Source organism: Amblyomma maculatum, chromosome 5 (assembly GCF_055883805.1).
Source record: "Amblyomma maculatum isolate TAMU_Amacu chromosome 5, ASM5588380v1, whole genome shotgun sequence".
NCBI lineage: Eukaryota > Metazoa > Arthropoda > Arachnida > Ixodida > Ixodidae > Amblyomma > Amblyomma maculatum.
The window spans coordinates 6,183,407-6,205,018 of NC_139348.1; the positions used below are offsets into that span (position 1 = coordinate 6,183,407).

The 21,612-nt window shown below is 45.6% G+C and overlaps 2 protein-coding genes across 11 annotated transcripts in view; one reads left to right on the plus strand and one right to left on the minus strand.

Moving 5' to 3' along the window:
* Positions 1–21,612, plus strand: part of LOC146187696 (uncharacterized) — a 37,681-nt gene that overhangs the window by 3,489 nt on the left and 12,580 nt on the right. For 4 of the 10 annotated variants that reach the window (XR_014707395.1, XR_014707397.1, XR_014707398.1 and 1 more), the window contains exon 2: positions 2,296–2,427. Coding sequence is in view for 3 of the 10 variants with exons in the window: in XM_084603494.1 (XP_084459620.1) it covers positions 2,296–2,427; positions 2,987–3,006 (152 nt within the window). In the remaining 7 variants the exon portion in view is untranslated. Of the gene's footprint in view, positions 1–2,295; positions 2,428–2,986; positions 3,007–3,590; positions 4,398–17,527; positions 17,547–21,612 lie in introns of those variants that run through there. The other 6 variants (XM_084603494.1, XM_084603495.1, XM_084603496.1 and 3 more) reach the window with 4 other exon arrangements.
* Positions 4,403–10,248, minus strand: LOC146187697 (uncharacterized). Its single transcript, XM_084603388.1, has one exon. It carries the CDS (start codon positions 9,480–9,482, stop codon positions 4,479–4,481), a length of 5,004 nt encoding a protein of 1,667 aa, XP_084459514.1. The 5' UTR covers positions 9,483–10,248; the 3' UTR covers positions 4,403–4,478.

Genomic DNA, 21,612 nt, shown 5'->3' on the forward strand with positions numbered 1-21,612 from the left:
GTAATGCCCCACACTCTTTCATCCTTTGTGTCGCAGTTCTCAGAAAACTAAGTGCTGGAGCGTAACCATGTTTCTTTAAGGACAGCTACTTCTATGTCCTTTGTAAGAAGTGTAAACTCAAGCCGGAGTTTTCTTCATGACGGCCCTGCTGTTAATGTTTATAACTATCGCCATCTCTGTGTTTAATTTTTGCTGCTATTATTTCTAAGAGTCTTCATAGTGTTCTACCCATGCATGTGCAATTTTCTGGGTTTTACTTTTTGTGTATCTAGCTTGGTGTTAATGTCGTCATTTCTTCCATACGTGGAGCTGTGCTAATGCTTTTATTCCTTTTCAGCAAAACAAATCTTTGCTTCGTTTGCTTTCATGCATCAGTTTCCTTCTTGTAGTCTTGCAGTTTAATGAATACCTTTTTGCAAGCTTTCTTCCTTTGGCAGTTACCGGTTTAAAGCAATAGATGACCAGGCTGAAGACCGCCAAGGCAGGGAATGCAGGGAATGGCACAGAGGCATGTTGAAAAGGAAAAACACAAAATTGCATTTATTGACCTGCAGTCAAAAGGAATTTGGAGAACAGTGGGAAAATGCAGCGAATGACGCAGAGGCATGTGAAACAGTAAAACACAAACATGGCATTTATTGGCTAGCAAGTAAAAAGGAATTTAGGGGACATCAACACTGCCTGTAAAAATGTGACTCAACGTCACTAATCGTTCCTCTCTATGGCTCGGTTTGCAGTTTGCGCACAGGCACTTTGCTACTTGCTTAATTTCACTTAATTTTGTGCCTCTGCTATCTCACACATACTCATTAATTAGCATGCAGCCGTAAGCATCATGTGAAAGGTCACTCGGCACAGATATAAAGCCCGCTTCGACCAAAACATACAAACATCGTTGTAAGGCCTAGGGGTAGCACATCTGACTTGGCATCCAACAGTTCCAGGTTTGATTCCTGTCCTTCCCTCCGTAAAGCTACTACCAACCTGGCTATGTCATGTGGTCTCAAGACATCATACAACCCACAGGCTGATCAATGCTTGGCTATGCCATCTCCCATTTAACATGTACCAGATGCATGTCTATGATTTTTTGTCTACAGTACTGACAGATTTTCTGCAGAGCGGGACCATTAACACTGTCACATTGATACACAAGTACTTACAGGAGTAGAATGACCATAACACAAGATATTTGGTACTCATAGCAAAGAACCCAACAATTACACACTCATTTAAGTTTTTGGGAATAGGCAGGAAGTTGGGATGGAGCAGATTAAAATTTTTAAGGGTATGGGGAGCCTCAGTCTGCTAGCCAGCGTTTCGACAAGAAGGATTGTCATCATCTAGGCAATGCATTCATCACTGGCAAAAAAAAATTAAAAAAAAAGAATCGAAGAATGGGAAAGGCACAGTAACTGTCTCACGTTTCTGTGGACACCTGAACTATGCTCTGAGGGAAGGGATGGAGGAGGGAATGAAAGACTGAAGACAAAAGAACAATGAGGCATCCACTTAAATTTTGCCTAGAAGGGTACAATAATGACAGCATTAACAGGTCCCGTTTGCAGCTTCTCTTGCGAACTTACATTCCTACTTATGCACTTTACAACACCCTTAATCAGTAATTTCTTAATTTCCTCTTCTGCTATCTCATACATACTCTTTGTATAGTAATAAGCTACTATATTATGTGAAAGACTACCTAGCATAGATATAAAGCCTCGCTTAACAAAAACATACAGACATGTTTGCGTGGCCTTGAGTCGGGATGTCCCACTCTGAATGCAAAGTTCCTCAGAAGGAAATAGGCTTGGGTAGGTTGGTAAATCATCTTAACTCAGGAAGCATAGCGCAGGAAGACTGGAAAACGAGGACAACACAGGACTAGCGCTAGCCCTGTGTTGTCCTCGTTCTCCGTTCTTCCCGCGCTGTGCTTCCCGAGCAAAGTTCCTGGAGGGTTGGATTGCCTTCGTCCTGCTATATGAAATGACAAGCCTGAAGCTTCTGTCAAATCGGCCATATCACATGGTCGCATGATGTCGCAGAACCCTGCAATTGATCAGTGTCCGACCATGTCCGCTGCCAGCCATGCCCGTGATTTTTAGCTCAATTCAGATGCTGGAGTTTTCTAGAAAATGGGACTTTTAGCCTTATTGCATTGAAAGGTGCGGTAGCAGAGGGCTCCGAATTATTTTAAGGTACTGTGGTAAGTGACAACCTTGTGCTGTACAGCCTTTTACATGTCATGTGCATTACAGTATCATTGACAGCAGTTAAATGGGCCTCCACTTTCAGGAGGAAGACTGCCGAGGAAGTGGACAGGGCAGTAAGATGGCAAACTTGAACTTGAAAGAAGTGCTGTCCAGGCATGAGGCATGTGTGTCCAAGCATGAGGAACTGCGACAAATGACGCAAAGAGGAAATCAGGTTGAAGTTGAGCCCTACAGTACTCAACTTTAGGGCCTTTGCATGAATGCTTTGTATATATTTTTTAATATACTTACAAACTTTCAAGACAACAGCACAATGTCAATGTAAACATTGCTGGAGAGAGTGGGAGCTAGTTGCACCATCAAGTTCAACAGAAAGTCGAGCTAGTTATTACTATGTGATACTTTAGCATAAGCAGTGCAAATACAAAGGACAGGAACTCAAAGACAGAGCAGTGCCAGTCCTCCTCTAGTTCAGTCTTTTGTTATTAAAAGACAGTCTTGAGATACTTACCAGCATGAGCAATTTGTCTGCAACAGGTGCTTTAAGAGTTGAAAAGGTTATGTGCATGCTTTTAGAAGTACTCATACCCATCAGCCGTTAACAACACCATAAAGATAACTCATAAAGGTCTTCTTGAGTATCTTCCCAATCTAGTGCACTGGGGTGAGCTTGAGGCTTTTCTCTCCTTGATGCAGAGTGATAATGTGCCAGTTGCTTATGTGCTTTTCCTGACCTTAGTTAACATCTCACTGTCCCTTTAATCTGCCTGCAGGAGGAGCATTCAGAGGACAGGTACAAAATCTTTCGCTGTTGCAAATTTGAGGTGGTCTAAGGAACTATAATACATACCTACATAGAGCTTAGTAGAACATTAAGAATATGCTCACTGCATCATGCCTGTGCTAATTGTGAGCCTACGTAAAGCCTACAAGGTATATAAGTTTTTTGTCCTAATATATACATATATATATTTTTTGTCTTGCAACATGCACCATATTTTATTCACTGTTTCAGCTACAACTGTCAGTGAATGTCAAAAATACATTCTTTAGTTAGAAGAGCAATTTCTTCAGCATAGCATTGTCAGCTGTGGTCTGCATTAGACTACTGCTAAGCTGTGTTAACTAGCTAACTGGCAGTGGCACAGGTAGAAATATTTTTTTGGGGATGTTGTGTGCCACCGGGAAAAAAAAAAAAAAAATGGGCTAAGCAAAAAAAGGAGAAAGAAGGAGGATAGCTGCGCTCTGGCTGGCTGGTTGACAAATATTAATTAGCTAGCCTTTTAACTATTACTGCTAAACTCTCTGTTGTGGCCCAGTGCAAATAATATACATACAAATTTTTTAATTTGTGAAAATGCCATTCCTGTGTTGCAGTGCGAGGACTTTCGGGCCACACTCGACAGAAGTGAAACTGAGTGGATGCAGACAGTTCTAGCCACACAAACAAATGTGTGTTGCACAATGGCACAGCTATCCCGTGGTCTCTTTTTTAAGGCACCCGGTAGGGAGCAGTGAGGGACTGAGCTTGTGACAGGTGTGCAACAAGTACTTGCAGGCTTGGCATGCACCCGAGTTTGGCTCGTAATTCCTGTTGGTGTTGTGATGAAGAGAATGGCATTTGCGAAAAACTAAAACTGATATGAATATTATTTCCAGTACACTATAAATCTCTCAAGAAATAAAGACCTGACCAGTAATGGGTAAAAGGATAACTGTTTAATATTAGTTCCTGGCAGCTAACCTGTCTCAGCTGTATTTAACTGTTGCCCATCACAGCTGACAATGTTATGCTGAATGAAGTGATCTTCCAGTTTGAAAATCCTATTTTGAATTATTGCCAACAGTGCAACACCTCTTATACTGCTTATTGCTGTCAAGGCTGATAGCCAGCATACATCAGTACAAAGCGCACTGTTGCAGATACCAAAGGTGTGATAATTAGCGGGACATTGCCAAGTGTGAGATTACCGTGGTAGGATGGGAAGGTGGTGTACTTGACCTTGAAAACTTCCACTTCAGGTAAAAAGGCAGCAAGCTTTGCGGAAGGAGTGCCATGTTAACCTGGAAAGAAATAACAGAAACAAGCAGCAAAACCAAAAAAGCAACGAAGAGATAGCAGAGCAAGCATAAACTCGGCAGCAAATTTTCTTTTTTTATTTGGAAGTGGGGAGGGGGAGGGGGGGGGGGGTAATTTGCTTAGCTGTGAACTTAAACAAAGGAGAAAGAGAGAAACATTTGGGCTAAAAAGAGTAATCCAGCAATTCATGAGTTCATAATTTGGAGTTTTTCCTTAGCGCTAGCTGAACATGACTGTGAGCAGAAGAATACCTTGCCATCTAAATTTCCTTTTAATTTTTGAATGCAGTCCCTGTGAAAAGATTTAAGGCATAGACCACATTTAATATTTCCAGTCGTTGGGCCATTCAGTGGCTGCCTGCAGACACAGTGTAAGTTATACACAAATATTCTTGGCCGCACATGAACAGTTAAAGAAATAGTTTCTGGGAAGTCATCTATGGTGCCTTTCTTTATACACTCTAGTAAATGGCTCCGTAGCATACCCTGATTAAGATTCATTACTGATGGATCTCTGTCAGATGCTATGTAATACATATTAGCAATTGCAAACAAGCCACAGTCCAAAGTGGTACCCTGATTTTGAGCGGGTTTGATGCTGATCGTTAATGTTGAAAATGGCATTTTTAATATGTGACATATCTGTTTAACGGCATCAGGGGGTATATCTTCATCAATGGAATCATACACATATACTGTATTTGGGGGCGCACATGCATTAGTGACAGTAAGCCAGTGATCTGGGTTGCGAGTATGCAAGATCTGAACAAATGGGCCCTTCACTTGAGAAAAACGTAGCCTTTGTCCCAATAGAACATCTTGAAACCCTCCCATATAAGAAAATTTTTGACGAATCAAGTACTGGGCAACATTAATGACACTGTCTGACAGTGAACTATGTCTAGCAATAGCCTCTAGATCTCTGTCACATAATGAATAGAGCTTATAAATTTGCAACGTCTCGGCTTTAACAGAAGCAAGGTCTATTGTATTTTGCTTTGTCGAGCTCACCTCAGTGCCATTCACTTTAATGGGACGCACTGTGCTGGCCTTAACTGCAGGTACTACAGGCTTATTAGTGCTTCCATAACTATTTCCTGTATTTATGGGACTTGGTTGGTGAACTAGTGGGCTTGTCCTGTTTTGCTGTACTGAAAACAATCGCTTAGTAGCTTTCACTTTTTTTGGACGACCTCTTCTGGCCTTAACTACAGGTATTACAAGCTTAATATTCCCAAAGCTACTTCCTGTATTTAAGGTGCTCGTTTGTTGAACTGCTGGGCTTGTTTGAATTGTTAAACCTTGTAAATTTTGCCCAGCCTGACTTTGCTGTGCATATGCTGCTGTGAGCTGTCTTCCAAATGCCTTAATAGCCAAAACATTTTCTCGCGCCTCTTTTTCACTTCCCATGGATGCAATATTTGCGACACTCTTGGCCATAATCTCAAGCTCCTTGTACACCCAGCAGAATATCTTTTGCGGTGTGTTTAGCTTAAGAGGTGAAGATACCTGAATGCTACTTGTTACTACTGGCTTTGTGGGCGTAGCTGTAGGGCTTTCACTTAAAAAATGCTCCTTTTGCCATCTGCTAGGAATGCATGCTGTATCGAGTACTCTTTCCTGTGCAAATGAGCGGACTGCCATTATATGCGAACAAGGCAAGCCGTACTGGTTGAAAAAAGTACATGTACAGCTGTCCAGATTTTGACTGACACAATAGTCTTTACTTCCTAAAGCCACATTAAATGAGTTGAGAAGTGAACTGACTTGATAATTAGCAGTCTTAAATTTTTCATATTGTTCGAGCAGTTTATCTTTAGCTTCTGATGTGCAGCAACGGGACAGTTCTAATTGAAATTCATCTATACAATTTACATTTACATTAATCTTCATTTCCTTCAGCTTTGCAAACTGTAGAGAGGCGGCGTCATTGTCAACATACTCTATCAATCCTCCTACAGCCTCCACTAAATGCATACCAGGACGAAGGAAACTTTTAAGCTTTTGATTGTGGCTTTCAATTCGGTTATTTGTATTATTTCCTAGGGTTACAAGGCTTTTCCTGTAAGCATGCACCCACATCTCTCTACACGAGTCCCACTGCTGCATATAATAGGAAAAGAATCCAGCAGGAGCTACATTACGCAATTGATCTAACATGTCAGAGTACTCTTGATGAGTTTGAGAATAGACTAATGCTTTTACAAGTGGAAGGAGTAATTTTCGTTGCCCTCTTGCTTTATCATTAATATTTCTATGGAGGCAATTCAGCACGTGCCATGTGCACAGTAAAATTGTGCTGTTCGGAAGAAGAGAACTGAGGATACGCATTTCGTTCATGTCTTTATCTATCATTACCACCTTACATCCTGATACAACAAATGGATTAAATTGTATAAATTTTTCAAACATGGCCCTTATAATTTCAGCGGTTTCATTTTGTACGAATGCGTAGCAGACGCACCGCCCACGCCCACGGCCATCTTCGATGAGAACAGAGTACAAAACATAACCTTCAATATTAACTTTATATGTCCCATCTACAAATATAACATCAGGATATTTTTCCAGCATCTCACGCATCTCACTTGTTTGGAACAAGATAAACTGCAACTCATGTTGATTGTCTTTTTCGTAATGAATGACCCAGTTTGGATTTCTTTCAATTAAAGTTTCTACCTGCTGAACTAGCATTTGCCCGTGAGTCTCCTTATTTCGAACTGGTACAGAGTAAATTTGTTTTAAATTGTTTACATCTTTCGTAGTTAAAGTTTTACCCGTCTTTTGTTGAACAAGTTTCTTGAACTCTTTCGAAGCAACGTTACATTTCACCAGATCACATAGTTGATTTTTTTCATTACTGTTCAGAAGTCTTTGGTTTGTGTATAAATTGTAATGACTAAGGTCGTGATTGTGCACAGTTTTCAGCTGAATTATTTTGTAGTGCAGAGATGGAGACTTGTGAAGAGCCAGTGAAACAAGCATTTCACAACCAATGCTGTTGTAAGACTGGTTTGGACGTTTTCCAGTACTGCGTATCCTAGCATTACCGCTATGAATACAGCGATAAGTAATTCTCAAAAATTCATAATCTTTAGATCCTGACTCTAAGGGGTTTTTGTTTGACCTAGCGACATGAACGACATGCTTCCCCTCCTTACACCACTCATCAAAACATTCCTTAAAAGAAACAAAACTATCAAATGTGCCATTCAGGCAAATTTTGCTCCCTCCCCCTCCAGATATTGTGTTAGAAGCCTTAGTTGCATGAACATGGGCAAGGGTTACATCTTCACAAAGCTCACTATGGCAGCCTGGTGCTAAAGGCAGGAGATGCTCAGATGGGGTATCAATTAGCCAAGTGTCACCAAGGCCACCAGTTGCTCTCTCCCTTTCCTGTGTAAGAGATTCTATTTTTTGGATAGCTTGACTGTCTGGCATATCACATAAGTTAGATTTTCTGCACAAAGCAGATGCTACCAGACAGCGTCTGCGTCGCTTGGCAGCACTGGGCTGTGCACTGCTCACTGTGCCACCCTCATGCGCAGACTTTTGCACCTTAGAGTGAGCCTGGTCATTGAAATTGCCAACTTCTCCATAAGGTACTGAAGCAGCCAAACGACGCCGTCGCCGCTTAGCAGCACCGGACTTTGCTTTGATTAGGCTAGTATTCACGACACATTTGCATGCACTCTGGCCTTCTTTAGATGGTGATCGTGCACGGCTTTTGCAGCCAGTAACCTCTACGACAACACCGCACAAAACAGCTGCAAAGTCTGCCAGCTCACAATTTTTTTGGTGGTGGCTGGCCACACAGCTGTCACAGGCAATGCTGCGCAGCAGGTCACTAGCTTGCCCTTCACCGTCCACACAGCATGCTGCAGTAGAAGGAGGCGCACAGGCATTTCTGTAAAAGTGTGCCTGCACTGTCCTCACTACTGCAGAATAAGGTGTGGCACGCTGCAAGGGCTTGGCACCTGTTTTGGCAAGTACTCTGGTGTCTCTGCCTGTGGCAGAGCTTGAACCTTTTCCTTGCCGAAACAGTGCCGCAGCCTTCCGCTTCTTCTTTGATACAAGTACCCACTCACTGTTGCCATGGTTGCAGACAGCCTTTGGTACAGTTGCTTTAGGAGCACTGACTGTACCTTCCTCTATGGAAGAGCACACAGCAGGGCTGCTTTTGTGCGACACCTGTGAGGCTCCACCATTCACCTTGGCACAGGTGGTGCTTGCACCTTGGCTGAGAGTCATAGGCTTGGTAAAAGGCACACAGCCTTCAAGCCTCTTCTCAGCCTTTCCCCATCCGGGTACACCTGAGCCATGGGACACAGAGGAAGGCAGGCTGTCCCAGGTAGTCCAAACTTTACAACCTTTTTGCCGGACACGAACACCTCCAACAAGCACAAAGCCAGCTCCCCAAAGGGTAGCTGGAAGCTGGTCAGTGCCGCCCCGTTGCAAAGGAGTATTGTTTGTTCCCTGGACAGGAGCAGGAGTTGCAGGTTGCTTGCTTACTACTCCTAAAGTACAAATAGATGAATATAGAGGAGGAAAGTCTGCCTCACAAATCATGGCCTCCCTGGCTGGCTTGGCCCAGCCAGTCCAACTTGTGGATACCCGACTCTCCTGGTACCTCTGTTGAATGGACCGCCTCTCAGCAACAGCAGCCAGGCTGCAGGCCTCCTGGTAGAGATACTCCGCCAGCACCTGGTTTCCTTGCCGGCTCGGGTGCACACCATCGCGGCTCAGGTAGCTGCTCCAGCATCCAACCAAGCCGCCCAGGAAGCGGAAACCCCGCTCGCGGCATAGCTCCTGTAATGCAGCGTTTACCTGCCTGTACCGCTCGTTCGTGCGGTGCAGCTGAGTTTCGCTTTCAGCAACCCTATACTCGTTCTGCCCTCGTGGGAGAACGGCGGAGAAAGCTACTTGCATCGAAGATTTGCTCTTGACAATGCCGCTAGCCAACCGACGGTACTTCTCAATGCACATGCTAACACTCTCAAGAGTGTTGTTCGTGCCAACATGAATAATGAGAACGTCGATGTCGAATAGCTGAGTAGCTACCGCCGAGAGCAAATTTTCTATCTTTATCCCTCTGTGTGCACTCACATCAACAGCCAGACCAGGACGCGATGGAAAATACTGATTAACATATTTCACCATTGAATCACCGGCCACCAAAACCCGATTCATGTTGATCTGTGCAGCGCAGATTAACAGAGGTAGAGAAGTTTAAAACCTGTTTAAAACACGCAATTCAACACACGACTGACGTCAATCGCAACAGTTAACAGAAAGCGAGGATTAACAAAAATGCGAACTGACTTGAATCGCAACACAGCGAAGATTAACAAACTAAAAAAAAAAATAATAAAAAACGAAAAGCAACTGTACACGCAAATTAACGTGCAAATTAGGACAATCGGCACAAACGCCTAGCGTTATATCGAATTCTAGAAAAACTTATCGCAGGAGAAAATGCTTGTTGGGGCGTCTTGAACAGGCCAAGGACGATGCAGCCGATGGATGAGAATCCTAGGCAAAGTCTGAGCGTGGATTTGAGCAGAGACCTGATCCAGACACCCGCCTGCCTGAGTGCCTCCTTGCTGCTTTCTCTCTCGACTAGAACTTTCGCACTTCAGCCTCGCTGGGAGAGGGATTAGAACGGCCCATGCATGTTTCGAGACTTCAGCAGTTGCGCGCCGCGCGCCGATTGGTTGGCAAGGCTCCGCGATTGCTTCCGCACAGCGCGCTGGTTGGTTGGTAAACTTATGACACTTGGGTAGCCAGGTGAGGGTGGGGAAGGGGCGTGAGCAGGGCAGCGACACGCACTTGGCCTGCTCTACCTTCAAAGCCCAGCCTACAATGCGAAGCTGTAGCTGTGCATTGTAGCCCCCAAAATTGTCTTTTTCTTTCTTTTTTCTTTCTTTTTTCTTTTTTTTTCTTTTTTTTTGCAAGTGCGGTAATTGTTTGCCAGCTTTGACAATTTGTCCCCTTTATATATCAGTGAGAGCAGGCAAGGAAATGGCATGTGGCGGTCAAGGAATGGAAAGGGGGGGGGGGGGGGGGGGGAATCGAACTGCGGAACGAGAGCAGGCCGTCCACTGATCAGAGCGGTCACCCGCACCTGGGGCGCTGACAAAGTGTCGGCAGAAATTGCATCGCAGTGTCATAGGATCAGGCAGACGGCAACGCTAAATAAAAGTCTGTACATATCTTTCACATAAAATCGCGACATCCTGCAAAAAATGCCCCGAAACTCTGAAGGGATTCTCAATGGGTGCGTAAGTGACGGTTTGTTTCGATAGTAATTACAGGAAAAAATGGAACTTGGCACAATTGGACAAGCGTGAGTCCCCTGGTGGCTAGCTTTAGCCCCTGTTTTTGCCGTGTGTGCACACTGCCCGAAATTGGGCAATTGGCATCGTGCGTGAAAAACAGCACGCCTTTCGGTTGTATATTGCACAGCAGCGTTAAACTGCAAATTTACTCCTTGGCTATTTGATTATCTCGGCTACCGAAACCCGACACCGCATATCTTCCGCTCACGCTATAACCTCGAACATATACATGAGTGTAAATTCCATGCACGAGACATTTAACCAGAAACGAAGCTACATGCAGATGAGCACTTAATTGGCCAGTCCTTTCCTAAACGCCTAAAGAACATCGCTGTTCGTACGGAAGCGGATCATACGCATAGCGTAAACCTACCAGTGCCCCCAAAATAAAACGGAGCACACGAACGAACAAAATTTTGTTTCGCGGCGTGCTCTGCAAGTGCACGGCCGGATGTTCTGTTTTGACACCCTTGATGTCCATGTCTTCAGCACGCGGGACGAATTAGGAGAGCACTTTTTGTGCGAGCCCGTGCTTCGTTTTTTTAAGGTGTATTAGGACGTCGGAGGTCGGTGCAGGATCGAAGACAGCGCAGATGCTAGGAGTAGCTCGGTTAGGTTACGAGCAAATCGAGGTGGCAATTTAATAATTTAATTGTAGAAACGAGAACTGTCCGATCGTGAATGGACATACATGCGTATTGCTGGAGTACGTCGCGTCGCCTGCCGCCTGCAACCTGTGCGCGTGACAAGCGGTGCTCGCCGCACACAACTTTGAGTGAATACAATGATCTGCGTCATTGTGGGAATACGACGTAAGAATTGCCGAGACCTTCTTAGCACCTCCTAGAGCGTCACGAAAGCTGAGCTTCATGCACGCGTAGCAAACGGAATGCGGACGTACCTGCACAGAGAATTGAATGGATACGTCGGATGTATATATCTTTAGACACTTGGTTTGTAATATAGGTGTAAAGTTGGGTTAGTTGAATCTGACTCACGATGAAGTTAGCGCAAAAAACGAGGGCCCAGGAAGCGCTCATGTTGAGTCTTCTTCCATAGTCCTAGTTTTCTGCGCTAACTTCATGTTCTTTGTCTTGTTACCCAGGCACGCTCAATATATGATTACGTTGAGATGTTAATATTTCAGGCAACAATGATCTTTAAAAGGCTGAAGAGCACTTTAAGAAAAGGCACGAATACATTGGATGAAGAGAAGGCATTGTGGGACACGGGGACAGCTTTCATCTTGATATGCCTCAGCTGAGGACTAGACCTACGCTCATGCGGCCCGTCGCGCATGCATTTCATTTGAAGCGAAAGCTTCACTACGCTATAGGTAGACCCGCGCTTCACGTCATAGTTTAACTTTCAAGCAAACTTGACTACCTGCGCCTTTCCTTTCGTATAAGCCAATGCATGGATGGATGGATGGGAAAACATTTATTTCATCGGCTTTAAGTGGTTTAGTTTGCTTGCTGGCCGCGCCAGATGGCCGCCAGTTGCGTCCTGTCGGCGATCTCTTCGGCCCACTCAGTGACCCGAGCCTGGATGGCCGGGTCCGAGCAGCGCAGCACGGCCTCCCACTCCTCCAGAGATGGAGCTGGCAGCAAATCGGCGGGTGGCGGATAGGCCGCGCACCCCCATGTAATGTGGTCTAAAGTAGCGTCGACGCCACACTCTTTGCATTCAGGGTCAACCTGCTCTTTGAATATATGTGAATAAACTTTGGGGCAGGGAAAGGAGCGGGTTTGTAGCTGGCGCCAGATTATCTCCTGGGCCTTGCTTAATGAATTGTGCGGTGGAGGGAAGATGCGCCTTTCCAGGCTAAAATGGCGAGTTATATCATGGAACGAGAGCAGGCCCTCCCTCGCGCCGCGGGAAACGAGGTGCTCACCGCCCGGCCGACGAAACCTCGGGCATAGCCAATGCATAATTTACGAGAGAGAGAAAACCTTTATTACACGTAGGAATTCGGGGCGCGCAAGAAAAAATACAGACGGTTTAATTGAGTTGATCATGGAATATCGTGCAGCAGCAGGGCGTTTTGACAGATTGTGTGTGTTGTGTCTAAATTATTATACGTTATTAAGGCAAAAACCTTTCTAGGCTCATGAAGCGAAATCCCGTGCGCGAGATTTGTCAACGTCTGGCCAGCAGGTCAAGCCTGTTGCGACCTCATAGGCTCGCTTGAGGATCCGGTCTTGTATGCCCAGGTCCGAACTGCGCAGCGATTCCGCGAGATGTGTTCTTGTCTAGCGTTCCTGCCATCTGCAATCCCTCACTTAAATGCGCGCCAAGGAACGCCACGCGACAGAAGCGATCGTGCACCGTCTAAACACACTCGGCAGTTATATGTAGCACTGCAATGAACGCCGATAAGAGGCAAACGGTGGGAGGCAAAGGATAGGAGAGGAAGGGTAGGCTTTCGCCATTCTCCTCTTAGACATCTGAGAGACTAGTTTTTTTTTTTTTTTTTTTTTTTTTTCTTTTTTTTTTTTTAATCAGGCGGTCATGCTTCCAAACAAGACTATGTGCTGCAACACTAAAATTTCCGAGAGCACTGCAGAATCTGCAGTGGAGAAATGCGAAAGCTTTAGCGTTCTTGCTGCACAGGTGCATCGCGCGCCCCTTGTCGAACACAACCAGCGTTCCCGTGAACGCATCAGAGTTCACCGGAGTTATAATTTGCTCACAAGAAGGGAAAGGCGCAGTATCTGTCACGCTTATTTCTGTGGACACCAGAACCGCACCCTAAGGGAATGGCGGAGGTATTGAAAGTGGAAAATAGAGCCCCGCCGGGTTGGCGCAGTGGTAAGACGCCCGACTACTGTGCCGGAGTTCCCGGGTTCGAACCCGACCTCGGCGGCTGCGTTTCGATGGAGGCGAAACGAAGTGGCGTCCGTGTGCTGTGCGATGTCAGCGCACGTTAAATATCCCCAGGTGGTCGAAATTACTCCGTAGCCCTCCACTACGGCTCCTCTTTCTCTCTCTCCGCTTTCACTCCCACCTTCCTCCCTTCCCTTACGGCGCGGTTCAGGTGTCCACAGAGCAAGTGTAACAGATACTGCGCCTTTCGCTTCCTGTGAACCAATCAAAAGAAGAGAAAGAGTAGCCGTAGTGGAAGGCTACGGAGTAATTTGGACCACCTGGGGATCTTTAACGTGCGCTGACATCGCACAGCACACGGACGCCTCTTCGTTTCGCCTCCATCGAAACGCAGCCGCCGTGGTCGGGTTCGAACCCGCGTACTTCGGCCCGGAGTACCCGGGTTCGATCCCGATTAGAGCACTGCACGGGCTCAGGCCTGAAATTTGCCGTTTTTCCGGGCCCGGGCCGGGCTCGGGCCTGAATTTGCGGGCTTGGGCCGGGTAAGGGCTTGAAGGGGTGGCTTGGGCGGGCTTTGGCTGGCTGTGCAGTGCTTCTTCGGGAATGAAGAAATCCCGCCGCTAAAGTCATGAAAGTGGTTTACGAATAAACCACTAATAGTACATTTTTTAATGTCGAATGAGAGAAAGCTAATTTATAGACCGAGTTTAATCAGCTGCACTTAGTGGTTTGCCGAAGTAACTTAGGTGCGCACGCCACTCGGCACTCAACACAAGCGAAAAACAAAAAAAAAGAAAAAGAAAATGTGGGCAAAACAACTCGGCTAGCTTGGGATTTTTCAGCCATCAGTAAGCACACTTCGTCGTATCACTGGAGAAGCGCCTTTAATTGCATGTCGGCAGGCAGCCGTCTTCGTCCCCCCCCCCCCCCCCCCCCCCCGCTTATTTTCAAAAAATCTCTACGCTACGAGAAACGTAATTGAATAAGAACGTATTTCATTAGGAATCTTCGGTTGTTCAAACACATATTTATGCAAAATAAACAGGCGTCTTTTTCCGCCTCCATAAAGATGCGGAGAGCGGCGATGAGTTATTCAATACAATATTGTTGCACAAGATCCTGTGGATTTTTTTTTTTCCTGCCCTTTATGAGACAGGTTCTTGTGGCGTAGTTGCCAGGGGCAGCCTCTTTGTGTGTGATTAAGCAAATAACTTCCCTCAAGAGCTAATTGATAATACAGAGCCATATTTAAAATCTTTGTAATCCATAGCTCTTGAGTGGTGTTAGAAATTTCTTGTCCAGGCATTTGCTTCTGCCAGTACTTTAAAATGACCTCTTCAGCTCAGAAGAATATTTTGTGACATTTTTCTCACATCTTAATTTTTACTATATGTACCATTTAAGCAGCATTATTTAATTTAACAGTACTATCAGTTCTATGCAGGGCTAAGACAGGAGCTTTGCTCAGATCAAAAGTACACTCATAGTAGTAAATTACAAAAAATGCATTACACATGAAATACAGTCATCACCAAAGAAAAAAAAAAAGTGAACGACATACCTGCCATCGCTAATCCAGCAATTGAAACAACAGAGAGAATTACTCATGACTCTTAGCATATACGATATTATTGGTAAGTTTATTACAATCTCGCTTCTGACATAGTGGCTAGCACACGTGGAAGACGCATACAGAAGGTAGGTGAACAGTTCCTCGTGCGATAGCCACTACATCCAATCCTAGCAGCCAACAAGTTCTTGGTCGTGTAGTCTCGCGCACTTTCGATAAAAAAACGAATACTTCATGCACTCTTGAAAATCCTTTCCATTCGATGTGCTTGGAATTTTCGTTCCACGTTATTAGGGATGTGCACTCTGTTATATAACGTTGGCATGTCAATCAGGAATAGGTCATTTATGATGGAATAAACAAGCGTTAAGCGTTTTCTTTTTTCGCCTCGACTGCATTTTTAAGGTGTCCGCGCAGACTGAGTGCCGGGCCTAGGCCGGATCGAATCTTTATGGCGCGGGCCCGGTTCGAGCCTGCTTTACGTCAGCTCGGGCCCGGGCCAACGCCTCCTATAACTTAGGAGGCGTTGGCCGGGCCCGGGCTAGGCTCGGGCTTCAAACTATGGGCACGGGCCGCAAAATCAGGCCGTGCAGTGCTCTAACTTCGGCACAGTAATCGGGCGTCTTACCACTGCACCACCGCTGCGGGGCGAATTCAGTGGTGCAGTAGTAAGACTACTGTGCCGGAGGGAAAGGAAAGGCACAGTCACACTTGTTTGTGTGGACACCTGAAGTCCCTCGGGAAAAGTCGAATCGGCGTCAACATCGGGCCCCGCCGGGGTGGTACAATGATAAGATGCCCGGCTGGCTACTGTGTCGGAGTACCCGTCCCAACCGCGGCGGCTGCGTTTCGATGGAGGCGAAGCGAAGATGCGTCCGTGTGCTGTGCGATGTCAGCGCACGTTAAAGATCCCCAGGTAGTCGAAATTACACCGTAGCCCTCCACTACGGCTCCTCTTTCTCTCTTTCCACTTTAACTCCCACCTTCCTCCCTTCCCTTACGGCGCGGGTCAGGTGTCCACAGAAACAAGGGTGACAGATACTGCGCCTTTCCCTACCTGTGAACCAGTTATTATAATCATTCAACATCGGGCTTTTGCGAGAATGTGAGTAGATAGTGCTGAAGCACTGAAAAAGTGTAAAAAAAATACGGCGACACAATGGGCTCTAACGTCATTAGCATAATTACCAGCTGTGCATAGCTTGCCTGGTTCGTTCGGATCGTTCTCGACCAATGATCAGCTAACCGATGAAATCACTCGTGAAACGCGTTCTGAATTAAACAAAATGAAGTCTATATAGAGCCACCGCAAAAGAGCACGCCGACGACAAAAAAAAAAAAAAAAAGTGATTAACCAGATGAACTGTCATAGCCAAAATAATTATTTACGAGGAAAAACCCGAAACTGCTCAGTATTATCTGCACGTCCAAAAGCTTATTCAGTATTGCAAGTACACAGGCAACTCGTGTCCACTGAGATACAATGAGCAACTCGTGCCGATTTCCCAATCGCTCACAATCATTATTGTTCAACACCTGACCAAGCATTCATTGATTTCATAGGAACTTACTAAGTCGGACTAACCACGAGTCATGAACTGAATGTGAATCCAGACTCGCATAGACTCAGATTTGAACATGAATAAACTCACAATTGAACGTGAGTCCGGACTCACGACTCAGATCACGATTTGAATGTGAGCCTAAATGAGACCGACGACCTATGAAAACAGTACGTGGTTTGGTCCTCTGCTGCCCTAATTAGTTTTTCGGCGCAAGAATTTTTGTTGCGAGGAGTACGCAGCATCTCTCCGGGTATTAAGTGGATCTCAATGGATAACCTTGAGCAAAAACTCGAGCTTTTTTTTTTTTTTTTTGCTGCCTATTTCATAATTTCATAACGATAGTATTTTAAGTGTTAATTTAACCTTATTATTACATGTTTTATATTTACAGTCTTACTTACTGCACTCTCTGAATTTGCCGCGTAGCGCGATATGCGCAGATATCTGGCTTGCGCACTGCCGGTTCGCGGTAGCGGTGACGGTGTTCGTATATGTTGAAGTCCATTCGATCGAAAAGCAGCCCCATTGCCGTCGCCGTAACCCTGAATTGAGACATGCCGGTAAAAATTATCCACGACATTTAATTTCAAAGCTGAAGCAACCGTTCTTGTGCATCATTCCGGTCAGTGAAGTTGAAGGCTAGATTGTATTCTGTTGTAAGTGTAGAAGAGAGGCAATGTGAAAAGAGGCATACCTTGATTTGTTTTCCCCTCAAAACCATCTCAAAACAACAGCATCCAAAAATATTTCATTACAAAAGAGTTCGCGGAATGAAAAGGCTATGTGAATGGCTATTTCGCGTGTACTCGTAATGCGAAACTTGAGTCTAAATATTGTCGTCTCTCATACTCGTACAATAGTAATCAGATTATTCTCTCAATATTGCAAACATTCAGCAAGTTCTAAGCGTTCAAAAGATTGTTTACTTACTTTCAGATTTTTTAAACTATGAAAAGTGGTTTGGTGCATGGCAGGCGCTCCCAATTGGTTTACCGAGGCTCTCGTTGAAGTAAAGACATTTGAAATAAAACCAAAAGATGACTTTTAATAACAAACACAGGCGGTGAAAGATCGTCTTACTCATACCCGTAAGTGTGGTGCCCTTGCCTCTGGGCCTCAGCTTTTGTACCCCGACATTTTATCGCTCTGGCAGAATAATTAAGGCGTATTGATAATCAAAACGTACATGAATTACATAGAGCATCACCTTCCTTGCCCTGATATGTTCGGGAAAGGGGCCGAAGGCTTCACCGTTGGGCGATGAGGTAGGCGGACGACGCTCAACAGCTTTTAGATGTTGCATATTTGCAATGGTTGAGAAAGGGCTTACGAGCAAATAGTTAACAAGGAAACGAAGTCAAAAATTTTAAGCGTTCTCAAACCCGCCAGTTTGCGATTTATCAGTGGTACGGAGGAATTATGTAGCTGGCTAGGGATCCCAACCGCTTGACAACCCTGTCCTTTCTTGCCATAACTGCCCTCTGTACTTCCTCTCGCCCCTTCCGGCCTATCCCCTTTTCTTTCCCGCCGGCCCCATCTAGGATGTTTCAGATTTTAGATCGCAGTTGCCGCGACCGGCAACACTCTTTTTTTTCCTTTTTGATTATTCAATAAACCATTACCACCACCACCAATTGGCCACTAGCGTCTTCATTGGCTCCACCCCCGCCACATGTTACCATGCAGCCACATGAATGCACGCAAAGGAGGAATCTTCGCGCTTTGCAGTCGTGGGCCGTTTTTGTTTAGTAATGATGGAGTAAAAAAAAAAAAGGGGGGGGGGGGGGGGGTCCAATTGGGCGTTGTAGTCCGTTTGGGTTGCCTAGCTCAAGCTAGGCATTCAAATGGGTTCTACCTTAATTAACTCTCTGGTTCCACCATAATAAGCTTACAGTTGTATGGCCGATTCGACCGCTTATTGGACCGATTTGGACTAGCTTCAGTTTTTTAGAACCCAGAAAACCACTTGAAACTACCCATTGGTTCGATTTTGTTTAAGGGTATTAAGGGAGCATTCCCGATTGGAATGCCAAGTGTGGATGATATCCTTGACTGAGATTTGCACTTATACATCTGATATACTAGTTGGGTTCTTGTAAAGAAAGGTGCTAGGAGCTTAATCATAATTTCGCCATGTTTACTTGTTTCCATATGTTTCTCTCGCTTGATTTCTGTAAAAGCTTCTAGTCCTGTTAATCTCAATTCCTTTCTAGAAATGTTGGTTCATGCTCTCTTGTGAATAAAGCTCCAACTGGAAATCCTTTAAGCTCCCTAGTCGCAGTACACGTTTACAACTGATTTCACCACTCTGAGCCCTAATGAGCTTAACCGGAGCCAAGTTACCCAACTAAGTGAGATACTGCACCGGCGGCTGCGTTCCGGTGGAGGCGAAACTGTCCACAAACGACTGCGTGTGAGCGGCCGCCGCGATTAGCCTTTAGTTTCCTGTAAACCAATCATTAAACACACACACACGCGTGCGCACGCGCGCGTCTGCTCTCGTACACACTGCGCTTGGCATTGCGCGTGGCATTGCGGCATTGCGGCATTCTCTCCTTGGAGGACAGTGCAAAGATTTCGCAGTGGCGCGCCGCGTGTGAAGGCGAAGCTTGAGCGCCCTCCTAATTCAAACCGTTTACAACCTGGCTAAACCATTCAAGATCATGCTTGCATGGTCTTCTTCTTTCCTTCCGTCTACGCAGTTCAAACCATTTGGTCCTAGTTGGTGTATCATTTGAGGTCTTTTGGTTTTGATGGACGGCCATTTATTTCCAATTGTAAGCACCAATTGAGGTTGAATGGTGTAGCTTAATGGGTGGTGAAAACACAGCTGAATTTCGATCGATTGTTTTAGTTGGAAAATTTCCAATTTGGTCAAACCACTGAGTGTCCAGGCCGAAGGTTTGTGCACATCGCGGCTAACACTGCTGTGGGAAACAAAGGGTCTGACTCTCTTCTCAGAAAGGAGATATGTTCCCCGGCTTCGTCCAGGCGCAAGCGGCCGGCGTCTTCGCTTGCCAGCCATCACCGCCGCCGCTCGGGTGACTCACTGGAACCATTCCCGGGGCATGATTGTCTCATTCGACATCACAGAAGTAAGGAAATATCTGCATTTGCAGGCACCGTCATCGGAAGCCGCCACCACGCCGGCGCCTCTTGTCTTCCCCGGTGCGGTCGAGTCAATATGGACGTGTGGAATGCCTTGACGATTTCTCGGCAAGAAAACTACAGCGCATTTCTAGGGCATCTCGTTTACCGACTGACTTACGACAAGGTATATCTTAAAATGTGGCTAACGCAAGCCTACAATGAACACCGCGGTTCCCGCCAAGGGGCTGCCGGCGATCGGCGGTCATCGGAGGCGCCGCGGCGGCGGCAGCGAAGGCGAGGGTTCCATTCACTGCGGTCAGCCACCTCGCCGGAATGGAAGGTAGCGACCCATTCATGTCTTCCTGCCTGGCGCCAGCAGCGGTGACAAGGAATATCCTTCCCTTTTTGGCGGAAGGCAAAGGCGCGCCGCCGAGTTGTCTTAATGGTGTGCATAGGGGCAGAAGTTCCCCAGAGCTAAAGTCAAGGCAGGTGTGTGACCTTGAATTCCGGGAAGTTCAGTCGGGGAAACGAGCTCCCCAGGCGACTGACTTCTTGTGCTGTTTCGGCTTGTACTGCCCTTGCCCCAACTGCGGTCCCTGGAAATACTTTCTAGGTTGTCTGCCGCCTCCCCGCTCGGCACAGCCCAGAGTCGGAGCAAGCGCGGTCGGCTCCCCATCGTCGCGTTCCTCCTTGAAATCCTGCGATTTGTCGTCGTCGCCGGTTTATTGTGTGTTTTCTTTTTCTTGCCGTGACGGGAAAGCTTTCAACCATACTTACTATAATTCTTTTAAACTGCGAATGCCCTTTCCAAAGCCAGCCTAACAGAAAAAAAAAAAAAAAAAAAAAAAAAAACTCTTGTTCGTTCACGTACAAACAGCGCCGACTGCAGCGCGTTGTCTGCTCTGAACGATAAATAGATGCTTTGGGAAATTAAAACCACACTTGACGACGTACGCGAACAGCGAACGACGCGGCGTGAAGCAGAAGGGATGTATATGGCTAAAACGGCCGCGGCGCATTTATGTGGCGGCGAAAACAGGGATACTTGACATCAAAGGCGCGGCAGACAGAGGCGAGGCACTGTCCTCGTCTCTGTCTGCCGCGCCCTTGATGTCAAGTACGTCTGACCAACTCGCCCAAACGTTCACGGTTCTTGAAAACAGGGAGGCTGAACAAGTGGAAGGGGACCGGAAAAGAAACTTGTCGCCATGTAGAAAGGAAACAAGGGAACAAGAAATGGGGGGAGGGGGGGGGGGGGGGTCGAGAGCTGTCGACCTTTAGAAAAAGTGCCGCAAACGTGAACTAAAGGGTACACAGATGAGCATAAGGAGATAAAATAAAAAAAAAAAAAAAAGCTAGAGAGAGGATGGCCTGCTGGTTGAGAAAAGAACTGGGACTAACGCAGAGCTACAATTAAAGCGCGTACAGCGTAAAAAAAGAAAAAGCTGCAGCCAGCTAAGGGAGGGGGGTGGCAAAACTTTTGTTGCGCCAAACTACTTCGCGGTTATGTCTGAAATTGATACTCCTTTTTCTTTTTCTTTTTTCTGCGTGCTGTCGAGACATTTCATTTGTACATCCATCGTTTATTTATTTATTTATTTATTTATTTATTTATTTATTTATTTATTTATTTATTTATTTTTTAATATTAGGTTTTACAGTTTAGCCGTAAGTCGAGTGAACTTTATTCATAGGAATTACGCTTGCAAGGACTGCTAGAATGATTTCCCGCTGAAAAAAAAAAAAAAATCATTGCCTAAATTTCTCACAATTTTATAAGCTTATAAAACCGACCGGTAACATAAGAGAGTGTGCGGTATTTGAATTCTACTTGATCTTCTTGAATTAACTGTTTCCGCGAATATGGGGGACCTGGAAGCACGTAATCTGCTTGCTCTGTCTCTGTAATCAGTCTTACATCGACTTCTCAG

Coding starts and splice junctions, on each gene's coding strand:
- LOC146187697 (XM_084603388.1), bottom strand. CDS start 9,482: ATGAATCGGGTTTTGGTGGCCGGTGATTCAATGGTGAAATATGTTAAT.